We start from the raw sequence: 17,123 nt of genomic DNA on the forward strand, positions 1-17,123 counted from the left end.
GGAAAAGACAGGACATTTTAATGCAACATCAATGTATTTATAATAGAAAACCTGATGGGACAGGAGTATTAGATGCTGATTTTGAAATATGGGAACTTAGAAGAATATTATGTCAATTTAGGGAATCAGCTCCAGGAAAAGATAAAATATGTTATAATATGATCAAACATGCAGATGATAGTATTCTTAAAGTAGTACTGGAGTTATTTAATAAGATATGGATAGAGGGGAGGATACCAAGATCATGGAAACATGCAATAATAATACCAGTAGCTAAGCCAGGAAAAGATGCATCAATAGCTGGGAATTACAGGCCAATAGCACTTACGTCTAATTTTTGTAAAATAATGGAAAAAATGATTGTAAATAGGATGAATCATGTATTAGAGAGTAAGGGAGGGTTGGCACCTTATCAATATGGTTTTAGACAAGGTCGTTCAACATTGGATGCATTAATAAAGCTGGAGACAGATGTCAAGAAAGCTATAATAATGAAAGAGGGTTTAGTAGCAGTGTATTTTGATATTGAAAAGGCATATGACATGATGTGGAAAGAAGGTTTACTACTAAAATTGGGAAAAATTGGAATTGAAGGAAGAATTTATAACTGGGTTTTAAGTTTTTTATTAGATAGAACAATTCAGGTTCGGGTGGGAAATGAATTGTCACAGATAGTGAGTGTGGAGAATGGGACACCTCAAGGGAGTGTGATAAGCCCTTTATTATTTAACATTATGATTAATGATGTATTTGAAGAAGTGCCTCCAGGAATTAATACGGCTTTATATGCTGATGATGGAATAATGTGGAAAAGAGGAAGAAATGTATCTTTTAATTTGGATAGAATTCAAGAAGCAATAGAGATAGTAGAAAGGTGGTCTTTAGAATGGGGGTTCAAATTTTCATTATCCAAAACATATTACCAGATATTTACCAGGAGGAAAGCTTAAACTTAAAGCAGCTTAAACTTTATGGGTCTGCATTAGTAAAAGTATCTAATTTTAAATATTTGGGAATGTGGTTTGATGATAAATTAACTTGGAAAGTTCACATTGATTATATTATAAAGAAATGTAGTAAAGTATTACATTTAATGAGAGGGGTTGCAGGACAAGATTGGGGTGCAGATAAGCAATCATTAAAGTTTATATATATTGGACTCATGAGATCAGTTCTTGATTATGGATGTATTGTGTATGAATCTGCATCTGTAACGTTATTAAAGAAACTAGATATTATGCAAGCTAAAGCACTAAGATTGGTTCTAGGAGCAGTTAAGACGACACCAATTGCAGCAATACAGGTGGAGTCCTCAGAAATGCCTCTACATTTAAGAAGAGAAAAACTAGCCATGGCATATTGGATTAATCTTCAGGGCCAAAGAGAGGATCATCCTGTAAGAGAAGTACTTAATGAAAGTTGGGAAACAGTAAATAAACCAGGTAAAGGATTTGCATGGAAAATTAAGAAATTGATCAATGAAACTGGAATAGAATCAAATAAATTTGCATCGGTAATAGTAATTCCTCCAATAGCACCTTGGTTATTAGAACAACCGGAAGTTGACTTAAATGTACATAAATAAATTAAGGGAATGGGGGAGGGGTTTAATTTAAAAGCGTATGTTAAAGAATATATAAAAAGTATGCATTATTCATTTCTCCAAATTTACACAGATGGATCAAAGAACATAGAGACTGGAAGGACAGGTGCTGCATTTTGCATTCCAGAATTTCAGGTTAGGAAGGCTGGAAGAATTACGGATGGTACTTCTGTATATACAGCAGAGATGGTAGCTATCCTTATGGCATTAGAGTGGGTATATGAAGTAAGACCGGATAAAGTAATAATATGCTCTGACTCAATGGCAGCTCTTATGAGTTTACAATCATGGCAATCAAATAGAAAAGACATTTTAATAGAAATCATGATTACACTATATAGTATTAAACAGATAGGGATAATTACTCGGTTTATATGGGTACCTGCACATGTGGGAATTCAAGGTAATGAAGAGGTAGATAAAATGGCTAAAGAATCCTTAAATATGGATGATCCAAGTATAAATATTGCACTCAGCAGAATAGAAGGGAAACAGTTAATATTAAATGCATGCAATATTGTATGGCAGATATACTGGGACTCATGTCAAACAGGTAGGCATTATCACAAAGTACAAAGGAGTATAAAGAGAAGAAAAATCATTCATAACATAAGTAGAAGGGAACAAGTCATTTTAACACATATACGAACAGGACATTCAAATCTTAACCAAACACTATACATTATAGGGAAACATAATACTGGTCTATGTAATGTTTGTTTAACAGAGGAATCAGTGGAACACGTTATGATGGTATGTACAGCATATGAAAGAGAAAGGGATCGACTTAAAGATGAATTACAATCCTTAGGAGTTAAAGAATTTTCATTAAGTAGTATTCTGAATGATGGTCCAAATGCAGGAAAACAAATAAGTGCAGTCATGAGATTTCTTAAGAATTGTGGAATAATGAACAGAATTTAAGATTTAGGTGAGTACATTCTCTTCACACTCCATCACAGTAGGTGGCGGTATGCACCTATGGAGTTGGTTCGCAACCCGCCATAAAACCAAAAGAAGAAGAAGAAGAATGCGACCTTCTTCCACAGGAATTCGGAGGATGCATGAGGTGTGTATGTATGGTGTATCCTTCGCTGCTACAGATAACCCACAATTCTTTGCGTCGCCGTAAACAACCGTTGTTAATTTGAAAAATGCCGGCGCCGGCAGATGTACACACAAGCGCAGATATGGTGTTCTGTTTACAACTTACCTTAAATCACCTCGGTAAAAACGGATAAACTTTTTTTCTCTAACAGATGTCTGCTGTACGTACGCTGCAGCTCCTCAAACATTGAACAAAATAAAACAAAAGCATTTTTTTTTTCAAATTACTTTCCAAACTTAGAAATAATTTTCCTTCATTTAAGTAGTATGAGCGCGCAACAATGCTCTAAATGTGTTGGCATAGCAACATGATACTTCCTGTTTCCTTTTCCGCCTGTCCTAAGAAGGCCTTCTCGTTTAATCCTTGGTTGAGGACACTTCGTATATGCATCCTACAGAGGATGCGACCTGCAGAGGATGCGACCTCCGGAGGGCGCAGCCTTCTAAATGAGACACAGCTAGAGACTCATTGCCCACAACTCAGTTACACCATCAGGCAGCTCACCTGATCAGTGAAAACACAACCCTTCTCATCCGTTTAATGCCTGCTGCTTCATCTCAAAACATATTGATACTAACACCCAAAAAACTTTAATTTTGATTGAATGGGGACTTTGATTTTGTAAATTACCTGTATTTGTTTAAGTTATTATTACTTAATCAAAATAACCCAACTGCAGTTTGATTGATATTACTTGGAATGCGCAATAAATAAAACGTGATTTCTGAAAAATATAAAAACGGAGTTATCAGTTTTTGCAAATTAATTCTTCATATGTTCCCTGGATCGTCCATGAAAATTTGAGATATAGAAAGACAATGAACTAGAATGCAGGTTTTTAGTCATGAAAATGGACACATTCCACTTACCCATTTCCTGCACAATGAAAATGATTGTTAAGTTGTTTGGTACTTGTAAATGAGGGCTTGTGATGTTGTACTGTACTCTTCTCCCCATGGGTGTGAGTAACAGATGGAGCTGGGAGACACTGATTAACAGGAAGAATGATGTCATACACAGTATGACGCTGTCACCTCCGTAGTTTTGGTGACAAAAAATAGGCTAACGTTAACTGTGAAGTATGACTAAATTTGTACATACTTTAGTGTGCAATTTCACGCGTTGCGAATGTTACAAATGCATGTTGTCATAGTTTTCGGTTTGTATTAGCTGACTTATTGAATACTGCCACCTTTTGAAGAAAATACGTCATTGCTTATTTAGAACAGTCTTTTTACACAAAGCAAATTAACGTTGTAGTGCTAAAGTAGCATATATGTTGATTTTCATTCAACTCGAATTTCCAACTTTCTATTAATGTAATAGATGGCCACTTGTCGCAGGCGCACTGTTAAACATAGACGATGTGCACTGTCAATCATAAACAAAATAAGTTAAAGTTCCTACGTGATAATAAATGTGTTCGTGTAAAATACGGTAAATTAACTATTCTGTTGATAATTTCGCATCTGCAGAATAAACGTCACTTTGTTATCGTGTTTGTTCGTGAATGAATCTTTAAAGCGAACGAATCGTTCCTGATCTCTACTGACTCGTTTTCCTGCATTGACTATAGTTCCAGCCAATAGCATTCGAGTGTAGGCTGTGAAGGAGCCTTTCATTGGTTAGACTTTACCGAACGAACTCGCCAACTTCACTGAACGAGTCGTGGCTTTAGACGATTCGTTCATTTAAAAGATTCATTCACAGATGGAGTGGCACTGGCATGTTTTTTACAGTCTTTGTTCGTGAACTATGGTCTATTTCCCTGTTGATCGAGAGGGGGGACTTTCGTCATGTGAGTCAATCTTGTTCACAACAAGCAGAGTAAGGGGGCGTTAGAATTATGAATGTGTAAACCTGACATGACTGATAAACAAATTAAAATGACGCTAAGACGTTATTTAGACTTTTATGTTGTTTTCTATGTCTGAAGTGACCAGATGTTGGAGTATGGAGGAAAAATTGTGGTAAAATAATCCTTTGTGTGGAAATGTGTGTGTGTTTTCAATGCATTCTGCAAGGGTGGTGCTCCAGAGACGTGTAAACACTGACCAGCCTATTACTGGACTTTAACTTAAGTGTCACAAGGCTATTGTGGCACCTCCTCCTACTGTTTTGGGATGAACTCTTGATGAATCCACACACATCTTGTAACTGGCTAGCTCGAAAACTTCTCTCTGCCCTACTGTAGTCAATCATTACTCACTCAGTACACAGGCTCTAGTGTATAAGCAGTTCTCTAATGATTTTGTCAGCTCTTAAAAGAGCTTCAGAATTGTCAGGAACAGTGTGCAGGTACGTTCTCATAAACTCAATGAAGGCTGTGTAAGGATGGTGTTTGAAAAGGGATCTCAAGGACACTGATATTGTGATAGAAAGTATTATGTTTTCACTTTGTTTCTAGTTGACTACAATTGGTCATTTAGTTGTGGCTGTCTTATAAGCTTTTTTTCAGCCTTTTTTTTTTAACTTTAAGCATTTTAATCTGCATAGCCTATGCAGCCCAAGTTACATTATTTCTGATTGTAATATTCAATAAATATGATAAATAATATAAAGGAAATGTCAAATAATAACACAATACAAAATATAACAATATAACGCAATATAGCACACATTTTATGATATAATTAGTCAATATTTTGAGATCATCTGCATCAGTTAATTACTGTCCTACCTTCCCAGCTTGGGAAATTATCAGAAGTTGTTTGCCTCAGTCCCAAAATGTACCAGTATTTTGAGTAAATTTTGAAAACATTAAATATTTTTGGGTCACTGAAAATATGAAATATTTTAGAAAATATTTTAGAGTCGCCAAATCCATGGCAATGCACAATTGTGAGTGAAATAGTGGGAGTAACGTATTTCGGTAACCTCTAATGTTACCTTGTCAGATTTGGTGACCCTGCTGTATATCTACATCTGTTCACATCAGACCAAAATGCTTTTTGAGGTTTAAAACAAAGGAGATTTGACATCACCAGAGTGAATTTGGGTAACATTAAAGTAATTGTGTGTGAAATAAGGGGGGTTACAGATTTTGGTAATATCTGCAGCTGTTCATATCAGAAAAATGCTTTCTAGCATATAAGATGAAGATGTTTAGACATCACCAGAGTGAATTTGAAAGCTGTAATTTTCATGCTGTTTTGTCAGTGTGTTATACTGATGTAAGGAACACTTTAATTACTGGTTTCTTAAAATTCAAACATAAGACATTTGTTGGTCAATTATATTTTTCAATTATATTTAGTGATACTAATCTGTCTGTTTTATATCTCTTTATCCCCTCAGGTATTAAGTGGTTCTCTTCATCTGATGTGGATAGTTTGATTGGTTTATGGCTCTCTCACGTTTTTTTCACCTGCAGCACCCACTGCGGGTGAGCTTAGCATCATTGTGCTCTCGCAGTATGTCGTCATTAGACACTCGAGCCCGGGCTGTGTTTTCTGCAGCGGTTGAAGGTGTGCAGCCGGACATAGTGGTCCGCAGGAGTCTGGAGCGACATGGAGACAAACTACTTGTAAATGGACAGAGTTTCACACTTACCAATAACCTTTATCTGGTGGGCTTTGGAAAGGCTGTGCTGGGGATGGCAGCAGAAGCGGAGAGGCTTGTAGGAGACAATCTAATTAAAGGGGTGGTCAGTGTGCCTCATGGTATCCAGAAAACACTACACAATCATGGAAAAGAGTAAGTATTTTAGTGCTTTTTTACATTATATATGTTAATGTGCTTCTGTTTAATGAGCAATTTATACAGAAATAATCTGGGATTTTCACTAGTTGGTCAGTGGTTGCCCAAAAAATGTAGTAAGAGTACACTACTGTAATGATACTGTAATGTGACAAGAAATTGGTTTATTATTAATTAATGATTTATTATTTAAATTGTACAGTTTTAAGTATTTGGTTTACCTACTTTATGCTGATTTAAATAAAAAATCCAGAATATTTTCTTTACTATTATTGTACTATTTGTTCATTCATTCATTCATTCATTTTATTAATTTTATTTATTTATTTTTGCATAAGAATTAGGGGTGGAATTGTTTAATTGCCATGAAAATATCACAATGCAAGAAAAATGAATTGATCCTGCAAATAGGTTTCATGCAAAATATAATATATAGTCATGTAGCCCTGACGTCAAACTGGCTTCAGTTTTCAGCTTGTATTTGGCTGCACACAGTACAGTCTGGATGTTACTGAAAATCTCGTTTGTATGTCCGGACAGGAAGATGCTCCTTGAGAATAACAGCAGAATTACAGTGATGGAAGGAGCAAAGAACAATTTACCGGATGCAGATGCCCAGAAGTCAGCAGAGTGTATTCGAGAACTGGCCAGTGGTCTGACTGAGAAAGATCTGCTGCTCGTGCTCATCTCTGGTACTCTTAACTTATTTTCTTCATATAGAATCAGTTTTCTAATTCTAATTCTAATCATTGTAATTTGGCACTCAAGAAAAATGATCAATGTTAAAAACGGCTTAATATTTGTGTGGAAACAGTGATACATTTTTTTTTAGGATTCTTTGATGAACAGATTTATTTAATCAAATAAAGATTTATTTATTTATTTGAAATGAAAAAAATCTTTTGTAACATTATAAATGTCTTTGTTTTCACTTTTGACCAATTTAATCAATCTTTACTGAATAAAATATTACTTTGTTTAAAAAAAAACATACTGACCCAAAACATTTTAAATGTGGTGTATTTTCTGAAAGATCTTGAAATGTTCATGTTTTTTCTTTATATTCATCTATGTACAGGTGGTGGTTCTGCTCTTTTACCTGCTCCAGCCCCACCCATGTCCTTGCAGGAGAAACAGGATGTGACACGAAAACTTGCAGCAGCAGGGGCCACTATTCAGGAGTTAAATACAGTAAGGCGAGCCCTGTCATTGTTGAAGGGTGGAGGTCTTGCCCAATGTGCCAACCCAGCCCAGGTAACACTATTACATAACCAAAAGAAAACATGCAGCACACTTTTTTGAGCAATACTCCATGATGTTAGTTGAGCATAATTTTTACTTTGACACCACATTCTCCTTAAGGTAGTGGCATTGATTCTGTCAGATGTTATTGGAGATCCTCTGGATTTGATAGCCAGCGGTCCAACAGTCAGGAGTGACTTCAAGCCAGAGGAGGTCTGGGCTATCTTGGATCGTTATAAGCTCTCTTACTCTCTTCCTTCCTCCATGAATGAGGTGCTTAGTAAAGCTAGACCCCATTATGGGTTGCAGGTGCAAGAACAGCAAGAAGAAGTCCAAGACCATGTTTTAAACGTCGTAATTGGCTCAAACACTATTGCTCTTGAATGTGCCAGCCGTAAGGCTGTTGAATTAGGACTTCGACCCGTCATTCTGTCTCCAGGAGTATGTGGTGACGTTTGCTCTGTTGCACGACTATACGGGCTGCTCTCACGTTTTGCGTGTTCCCCAGAAAAGGAAACTCCTCCAGAACTCGCTGCAGAGATCCTTCAGCTTGGACCAGAGGTTGGGGTAGAAAGCTGGGACTTGTGTCGCACCATGAACGTGCTCGTAGAGGAGAGGAAGGAAGGCTGGGGTGCGACCTGTCTTCTGGCTGGAGGGGAACCCACTGTGCAACTGACAGGAAAGGGCAGGGGAGGGAGGAACCAGGAGTTGGCTCTGCGGGTGGGGCTTGAGCTCAGTAGTGATGAAGTAAAGAGTGGTGCGGTGTTCCTCAGTGGAGGAACCGATGGACAGGATGGCCCCACTGAGGCAGCTGGTGCCGTCACTGACGGGGAATTGATGAAAGAGGCCATGTCTCAAGGTCTGGACATCTATGGCTTTCTCACCAATAATGATTCGTTCACATTTTTCTCACAGCTCACTGAAGGACGACGGTTACTCATGCCTGGACTGACAGGAACCAATGTGATGGATGTGCATGCTATGCTGCTGCCACCATCACCCCAAAGAGACTTCCAATAATTTGACTCCAGGTTGTTTTGTGTTTGGAAGCAACAAAATTATGGAGGGATATTTTTTTCACTAAGGTGGTTCACTTTTTAAGATTTTTTCATAATATAACTTATTTTAACCACTAATGGTTTTTTTTATTGTCATGGATGACTCCTGCTTGGTCCTGAACCAAAGTAAGGTGCTTTTCAATGTGCATTGTTATACACTGACTGTAATACAATTTACTTATGAAATAAATAACAGAAAACTAATACACAATCAGATACAAATTGTATTTATTATTTGCACTGCAAAAAGACAGCAGTAACCTCTTGGACTGAAAGCATGGTAGAGGCACACTTTTTATCATGTCTTTTTATCTCTGTACAGTCAAGTCTATTTTCTTACATCACTGAAATGAAATGTTTGATTTCTACATACAGACCAGATGACTATGTGAACATTTGGGACCTTCATTTTGAGTAGTATTCCTGTCAGTTTTTTTTAGTCATATGATACTGTGTGAGAATGGTTCAAGTTTAGCTATCTACTAGCTTCCAATTCAATTCAAATAAATTAAAGCATTCTAAAAAAAAATCAGAGCTGCTATATATCACAGCATGCTCCTTTAATGCTTTCTTTACTGTGCACAGCACCATTCTGTCAGATATTTTAGAGCATATATTCATGTGTTTGGACCTTGAGTTTTGCACCACAGTTCATCACAGACATCTTCACAAGTAAAACTGATTCACTGGCACAAGTTATGATTATTTAGTCTTCTTGAAGGAATGTAATTGCCTTTCTCCATCTTATGTGTCTGTGATCTTAGTCCAGTTGCAGGTACATCACTCACGGTGGGTTTTCATGGCATCACCAGCTGCACTTTCCCTAGGAAAATGGAAAATATTAGACTTGACAATGGAACAGCATTTACAACAGGGGTATGCATAAATTACCTTTAAAACCAAATACTGATGTGTTTAGAATTTCATGCCACTTTTTTCAATAATGTTTTATTAATAGTGCTATTTATTACATTTGAATTAAAGCATGTTTCTGTCTATCCTCTGTACACTTCAAATGCTATGATCTCACTCAACGGTTCCCGGTATTCTGAAATTTTGTACTACCTGCTCAACATGTGCTACCTGCAGGTAAAACAGTCATATTTTAAGCTAAAATGGGTAGCATGTGTTGTGAGGCACAAGAGAAGCCGTCAGATATAGTACCATAGTGTGAGATGTTAAAAATGTAGGTACTTGTCAGCGGGAAAAACTCTTCAGAATGTTCTGCCTACCAGCATAACATTCATATGATGTGGTATAACAGCAGACTTCACCAAGCTCCTAAAACCATGCAAATATAGCGCTGGCATCATATACTGATAAGTAGCATATATGTTCAGGACACTGGCTTATTACAAAATGCACAAGTGACTTGTTTTCTCGAGGAGTGCTCAGAATGATTCTATTCGTCAGTGAATTGTTCAGAAGCATCCGACTCGTTAAATATTTTTTTCAATAGCCAAATTCCCAGAACTCGTCCACACATGCATTATTTGGCCATATTCAGAATTAGAATGAGGAAATCAGTAAGCAACGATAAATTAAATTCCAAGTCTTTTGTTCATTTGTCACGTGACAGACTTAAAATGAACGAATCGTTCATGAACACTAGAAAGGCTGGTTACTTAATTTGGTCCCACTTTATATTAAGTGTCCCTAATACCTGTGTACTTGCATAGTAACTACATGTGTACATAGTATGTAACCACAGTGTAAGTACACATTGGTACATAGTATCTACAGCTGTAATATTTCTGTAACTACACACATATAACAACCCCTTTAGGATGGTTTGTGTAAGTACAAATGTGTAACAGGACATTGGTAACAACACTTTTTTTCACTTCACTAAGTACTCGTGTAACAGGAATTATATAACTACATTTTGTAACAACATGTATAAGAGTAATTGGAACCATTTGATCCAGGGGGTGGAGATGGGTAGGTTTAGGGGTGGAAATGGGATCCAGGGGGTGGAGATGGGTAGGTTAACGGATATGTAAAGTGGGAGGAGTTGGATGTCGAGTTGGAGTTGGTGCACCACTGTAATACCAGTGTACTTACATGGTAACTCCTCAGGAACTGTCCACTTAATATAAAGTGTAACATTCTGGACACCAACCACAATTTATATGTAAAGCCTAACTTACTGGCCGCTGCTGTGTAACATCAGAGTAATTACATGATAAATCTAATATAAAGTGTAACACTTTCTTTACCAAAAAGTGCTGTTAGTCCTGTTACACATTTGTACTTTCATTACCAAAACGTGTTGTTACCAATGTCCTGTTACACATTTGTACTTACACATACCATTCAGTGGGTTGTTACATATGTGTACTTACACAAACATTAGAGCTGTAGATACTATGTACCAATGTGTACTTACACTGTGGTTACATACTACGTACACATCTAGTTACTATGTAAGACACAGGTATTAGGGGCACTTAATATAAAGTGGGACCCTTAATTCTTACCATCCGCTCAGGTGAGGCGCAGTGTCAGGAGTCCCGCCATTCTGCCCTCCAGTCCCTGAAGAATTATTACAATCATATTTAGTCCAATTACTACCTTTTAAGGGGCGCAAAATACATGTATATACAGTCACAAAATTGTATTCAACTGTCGTTTTATAGGAATTATTATTAATTAGGTGGAGCAACATAATGGAGCACCTCTGTAAATACTCACCCTGTCTGTAGTACATATCGTTGACAGTGTTCCCGTACACTTTCCAGGCAAAGTGGATGGCTACGAGACTAATGATGAGCCAGGTGAACAGTATCTTAAACACTGCAACTCTCATGTCGTTGGCCAGCCAATCGTCCACAAATTCGGACAGAAAGGACACCAGACTGTCAACCAATCGAGACAAGAATTCAAAATCCCACGATTCCTCCATGTTGTGTGTTTTTTTCCTCTTACATTCTAGTGTCTGGTTCTAAACTAGATAGCCAGTGCTTTCAGAAAATGTATGTAATTGAGCATTCATCTTTAAAGTAAACAAAGCTGAGCCGCTGTCTTCTTCGCAGAGCGATGTGATCATCAACCTGAGGTTTGAAAATAATCGCGATGTCATCATCGCCATCTGTCGGCCTGGGGTGAGTGTTCCGATATATTAAGATTAGTATATTATTCTAAAATTAGATTATTCTAAAATATTAAGATTAGCCTATATTAAGATTCTCCATAGAAATGAGCAACTATATGGGCGTTTCTTCAATTGTATGAACTGTATATTTATGATCACGTGTCTCATTTTTGTAGCAAAAAAAAAACAAATCTGATTTTTTCTTTTTATTATCGATTAAAATTTTCCAGGTTCTTTCATAATTTTTTTTGCTACTTTTCAAATATGCATTTTATATAGGCTATAGTTGGATAGTTGTTTTATCCTTGTCCCAGACCAAGACTTTATAAGTTAGGACAATTATAATATGAATTATATATATTATAGGCTATATTACATACATGTTTTAAACTATGATGATAAACTAATTTAATTTATTTTGTGTGTGTGTGTGAATATATATATATATATATATATATATATATATATATATCAGATCGTATATATATATATAATATATAAAATAGGAACATTACTTTTTTCAAGGATGAAAGGTTTTTGTATTGCCCTGCAGGAACAGCCAATAAATTAAGATATAAAAATAACATATCACAACTCTAGAATATATATATATATAATGACTGCCCCACAGTTGTAGAGTCATTCCCATCACAGAATAAACCACATATGAAACATACATATTTGAAGCAATCAAATTTATGATGATTTTGGAATTTTAGAAATGTTCATGATATGAAAATTCATGACTTTGATTCTCCTTATGTGATAAATTAGTGGTATCATTGAAAATGAAAGTTTGTGAGAGTGTGACGGAATATGTATTGTGTTTAAAGAGAATTTGTTGGATTAATGTTGGATGGATATATAGTTATTGTACATATATAGTTATAATACATGGAAAAATTATTGAACAGGTTTCATCATATAAATACTTGGGTTCGTTACTTGGGACAGTTCATTATGCTGGTCTTCTCACATCAACAGTCTGTGTTCTAGATTGCAACAGAGGTTATATTTTTTTGCGACGGTTAAAAGTATTTGGGGTAAATCAGAAGATTTTATTTCTGTTCTATCAGTCTGTTTTTGAGAGTTTGATAAGAAATGGTATTACAGCATGGTATGGAAACCTGACTGTCCAATCAAAATCGAAACTTGCTCGACTTGTATATGCTGCTCTAAATATTGTAGGTTGGGAAACGAAATGGCCTATACAGGAGATGTATGAGGTATCTGTTTTAAGACAAGCTAAGAACATTTTTGCAGATGACACACATACTTTACATGGAATATGTTACCCTCAGGGAGACGTTTGAGGACTTTGATGTGCAATTCAAATCGCTACAAAAATTATTTTGTGCCAACTGCGGTTAAATTATTCAATAGAGAATTGCACAATTGAGATGCTTTATTGGTATACTATAGCTTTTAATTTGAGTTTGTGTGAGTTTTATGTTGTGTACTGACCAGGTCATGCTTGTCCAAGATGAATATCCCTCAAACGGGACATTAAAGTATATTCATATATTCATTCATATAGTGAAAGCATCAGGTCCAAACTGCTGTTTCCTACACATCCTGGGCACAAGGGATGGAGATTCTGAAGAGTGGAAAGTCTTGATTTGCAGCTCATGCACCCTATTATGGAATTAAACCTATTTACCATAGTAATAATCTTTCAGTATTGTTTACCTGGTTTGGAGTTGTGAATGCTGTGCTGCTGTAACATGCAGAGAAGGGAAACCTGGCAGCAAATGTGACTGGTGAGAGGATTAAAATATCTTAACTGTATTTTTCTAAGTGTATTTTCTTTGAAGTGCATATTTCATTTGCAGATTGACACTCTTAAGAATGAGGCGGGATCTGTTTGGCAAAAGTTACTATATAACCCAGTATTGTCCATAGTGTTTTCAGTAATTTAATATCAATGCACTGAAGCTAAAGAATTAATAGCTCCCTTAAAGGGATAGTTCACACAAAAATGAAAATTCTGTCATCAATTACTCACCCTCGTGTTGTTCTGAACTCGTAAGACCTTCGTTCATCTTCAGAACACAAATTAAGAATTTTTTGATAAAATCCGAGAGCTTTCTGACCCTGCATAGACAGCAATGCAACTGAAATGTTCCCAAGCCCAGAAAGGTAGTAAGGACGAGAATACTTTTTGTGCGCAAAGAAAACAAAAACAACTTTATTCAACAATTTCTTCTCTTCCGTGTCAGTCTTTGATGCACATTCACAAGAGTACTACGTTATTTTAGTTTTCTCTGCATACAAAAAGTATTCTCGTAGCAGTATAGCTTCATAAAATTATGGTTGAACCACTGATGGCACATGGACTATTTTAACAATGTCCTTACTACCTTTCTGGGCCTTGAATGTGGTAGTTGCATTGCTGTCTATGCAGGGTCAGAAAGCTCTCGGATTTCATCAAAAATATCTTAATTTGTGTTCCAAAGATGAACGAAGGTCTTACGGGTTTGGAACCACATGAGGGTGAGTAATTAAGAACATTTAACAAAATACTGATAAACAGAAAGGTAAAAAAGAAACTGAGCAGAAGTAGGTCAGCTGAGAGAATGTACTCCAATTACGGTGTCATTCCCCACCATCACCTTAATTTCATTTTCTATTTTTATCTTCAAAGCTGAGTAAACTGTCTAATAAAGAGCACATCAGTGCAGCAGTCATTTTGTTGGGAAAACACCAAGTTTATTCAAAATTGATCTACTTTTCAGTTCTTTCTTTGTGTGTGTGTTTCCCCTGTTATAACTCTCTACATATAAGGACTTTTTAAATCCTCTTTCTCAAACAGGATCACAGACTTCTCTGTTTGAAGACCAGAAGAAGCTTTGATAACATCTGCACTATGTCATGGTAAATGGAAGCTCTGCACTCTTTTCTGCAAAGAGAAAGATGCATTGCAGTTATCTTTATATTCCAATTACAGGAACACATTTCAGTGATTTTGTTTTATGTATATATCATTTTTTCCTGTACTAAATTATCCCATATCATTAATTGCTTCTCAACTGATGATAAAGAGTAAAACAGAACACACTTATTCTCCACACGTCTAACATACCCTTTTTTTTTCCCTGTAAACAGCAGACCAGTAAACCAAGGAACCTCATCTATTCTGCCCTAAATGTGTCAGACCTACCTGTTTTCAGTACTGCTACATAAGAGTTGGTTTTTCCTATGCAAAACATCTCTGAGTCATTAGAATACATAGAGAGAGCACCTTCACGTTACACTTGAGTGTGTCATTTAATTTGATTGCTTCAAAGATCAGTCAAATAAATTCATATCAGACCTGATGTTGTCAAGAAGCAAATGTAAACTGTGGGATGCTTTGTCTTTTAAAATTTTGGGTGAAAAAGATGAAATGAAAGTGACAACAAATAGTTATCTTGAAAACGTAATGAAAGAACTGAATTAATACCATCAGATAAGTCTCAGTTATTACACTGAATTTGGCATGTTAGAAATATTAAATGTCTGTCCAATAAGATCATAATTCAATTTGATAAATCATAATTTACATCCATGTTTGCTCTGTCCATATTGTGAGAACATTTACATTCAGAGCCTAGAAAATGAATGTGTTGTAATGAGAAAATATGGGGTTTTGTTGTATTAATACAGCATACTTTACAGAAATAAGTGCCAATGATTTCAGAAGGAAGTGATACAGTTTTGAGGCAGTCCTTCAAATTTCTGTTTTAAATTTAAACGTCTTAAATTTAGAGAATCTTGTTTTATTTTGTAACCATTTGACATGCACCAGTCAGATTCAGAGCAATCGAATTCAACAAATAAAGCTAAAGGCTTTTAATAAAATATGTATTTTCATTCAGCTTAAGGCTTTTGACATTATCAATTAAAGAAAACACATAACTGTACAATCCTACATGTTTTTTTTCTCCAATGTGGGTGACATGTAAATAGGTTACAGTGGGGAAAGTTGCCTTTTTTTTTTAAACAAGGTTGAAATGTCACCTTTGTCGGTTGCATGGGTAGAGGTTTCAGTCGTTATTTCCTCTCATTTGAGAGTTACGCTCAGTTCCAACACTCTGTAACCGCGTACTGATGTCATGTTCTTTTACATGAAAGTCCTTTCAACTCTTCTGTGTATACTGTTACTTCACCAAAATGCAAGCGCATCTTGTCCAGCAGGTATGTATGATTATTGTTGAATACCTGGATTTGGGATTTACTGTTGGGTTTAAATGGATATCCGTCACGTAACACCTCATTAAAGATATCTGTTGATTGCAGGTCATAGACAAAGTTATGTTACGAAAAATTGTGAGGCCTGTCCACAAAACCAATACAGATCTACAAGTGGAACATATTTTCACTGTGAGAACTGCAGCAAATGTAAAAAAGGTAAGTGCCTGTTTTTTAGATAGATAGATAGATAGATAGATAGATACATAGATAGATAGATAGATAGGTTTAGTAACTGAGAATGTTACTGTATAATGTATGTGATGCTGTAAGATACTGTAAACCACTCAATATGTGGCATTTAACTTACACCATTGGATGTGTACAAAAGAAGGCAAAATCAGAGACAAAAACATTATTTCTATTTTCAGCAATAACTTACATAGTTTTTCCCCCCTCAGGTAGTAATGAGCTCAATTCTTGCACATCTACAAGTGACACTAAATGCAAATGTAAAAAAGGCTTTACGCCCATTGATCTGATAAAGGAAGAGATTTGCTCTTGTGAAAAAGGTTCGGGAATAGATGAAACAGGTACATATATTAAATCCTGCCTTACTGAATCACATCAAATAATTAAAGAGCATCTCATGAAACCTGGACTATGTCTCTCTTCTAGGAATATGCAAAAAATGTGAGGATGGCTTCTTCACAGACAAAGAAAACTCGATTTGTCAAAAATTGAGAGAGTAAGTTTTTATGAATAGCAAAAAATTTTCATTTCAAAGGATATATAGTTTGATAGCCTCATGCAAATGCCAATTCAAAGGGCTGTTGTCAAGGGGAGGCAACCAGGAACGATGTCCCCGAGCCCAGAGATACGAAGGGGACCCTATTCAAATGTTATAGCCGACTCATTGAGGGGGAGCATAAAAATTCCCCAGTAAAAAGGTTGAATGAATTTCAGTCATGACCCTAAAGCATATTAATGATCTCAGCAGCTTTATTTCGATGTATAATAAGCATTCTCTTGTGCAAATCTGATGATTCGGCACTGAGACTACAAAGGGATAGTTTAGTCAAAGAATGTAAATTGTGTCATCATTTACTCTTCCTCATGTCATTACCCCCCCCCCCCCCCCCCTGCGCT

At 36.2% G+C, this 17,123-nt stretch overlaps 3 protein-coding genes across 6 annotated transcripts in view; 2 read left to right on the plus strand and 1 right to left on the minus strand.

Annotated features, from left to right (window-relative positions):
- The window catches only part of LOC107657765 (glycerate kinase-like), a 9,864-nt gene extending 1,108 nt beyond the window's left edge, over window positions 1–8,756 (plus strand). Inside the window, exons 1-5 of one of the 4 annotated variants that reach the window (XM_016445993.1) lie at window positions 4,423–4,509; window positions 6,009–6,407; window positions 6,951–7,102; window positions 7,489–7,664; window positions 7,773–8,756. In XM_016445993.1, coding sequence (XP_016301479.1) covers window positions 6,055–6,407; window positions 6,951–7,102; window positions 7,489–7,664; window positions 7,773–8,672 — 1,581 coding nt within the window. In that variant the 5' untranslated portion in view covers window positions 4,423–4,509; window positions 6,009–6,054 and the 3' untranslated portion in view covers window positions 8,673–8,756. Of the gene's footprint in view, window positions 1–4,422; window positions 4,510–4,534; window positions 4,682–4,871; window positions 5,010–6,008; window positions 6,408–6,950; window positions 7,103–7,488; window positions 7,665–7,772 lie in introns of those variants that run through there. The other 3 variants (XM_016446019.1, XM_016446002.1, XM_016446011.1) reach the window with 3 other exon arrangements.
- Window positions 8,757–8,919: 163 nt separating this feature from the next.
- LOC107657786 (T-cell leukemia translocation-altered gene protein homolog) lies at window positions 8,920–11,758 on the minus strand. Its single transcript, XM_016446032.1, has 3 exons — window positions 11,405–11,758; window positions 11,191–11,245; window positions 8,920–9,533 (listed from the first exon to the last, which is right to left on the minus strand). Exons 1-3 carry the CDS (start codon window positions 11,613–11,615, stop codon window positions 9,491–9,493), a joined length of 309 nt encoding a protein of 102 aa, XP_016301518.1. The 5' UTR covers window positions 11,616–11,758; the 3' UTR covers window positions 8,920–9,490.
- A 4,132-nt stretch (window positions 11,759–15,890) lies between these two features.
- The window catches only part of LOC107658059 (tumor necrosis factor receptor superfamily member 9-like), a 2,314-nt gene continuing 1,081 nt past the window's right edge, over window positions 15,891–17,123 (plus strand). The window contains exons 1-4 of the mRNA XM_016446469.1: window positions 15,891–15,980; window positions 16,083–16,193; window positions 16,436–16,567; window positions 16,653–16,722. Of these exons, the coding sequence (XP_016301955.1) occupies window positions 15,899–15,980; window positions 16,083–16,193; window positions 16,436–16,567; window positions 16,653–16,722 (395 nt within the window). The 5' untranslated portion in view covers window positions 15,891–15,898. The remainder of the gene's footprint in view (window positions 15,981–16,082; window positions 16,194–16,435; window positions 16,568–16,652; window positions 16,723–17,123) is intronic.

Source organism: Sinocyclocheilus anshuiensis, unplaced genomic scaffold, assembly GCF_001515605.1.
Source record: "Sinocyclocheilus anshuiensis isolate Anshui unplaced genomic scaffold, SAMN03320099.WGS_v1.1 scaffold2171, whole genome shotgun sequence".
NCBI classification, from domain to species: domain Eukaryota; kingdom Metazoa; phylum Chordata; class Actinopteri; order Cypriniformes; family Cyprinidae; genus Sinocyclocheilus; species Sinocyclocheilus anshuiensis.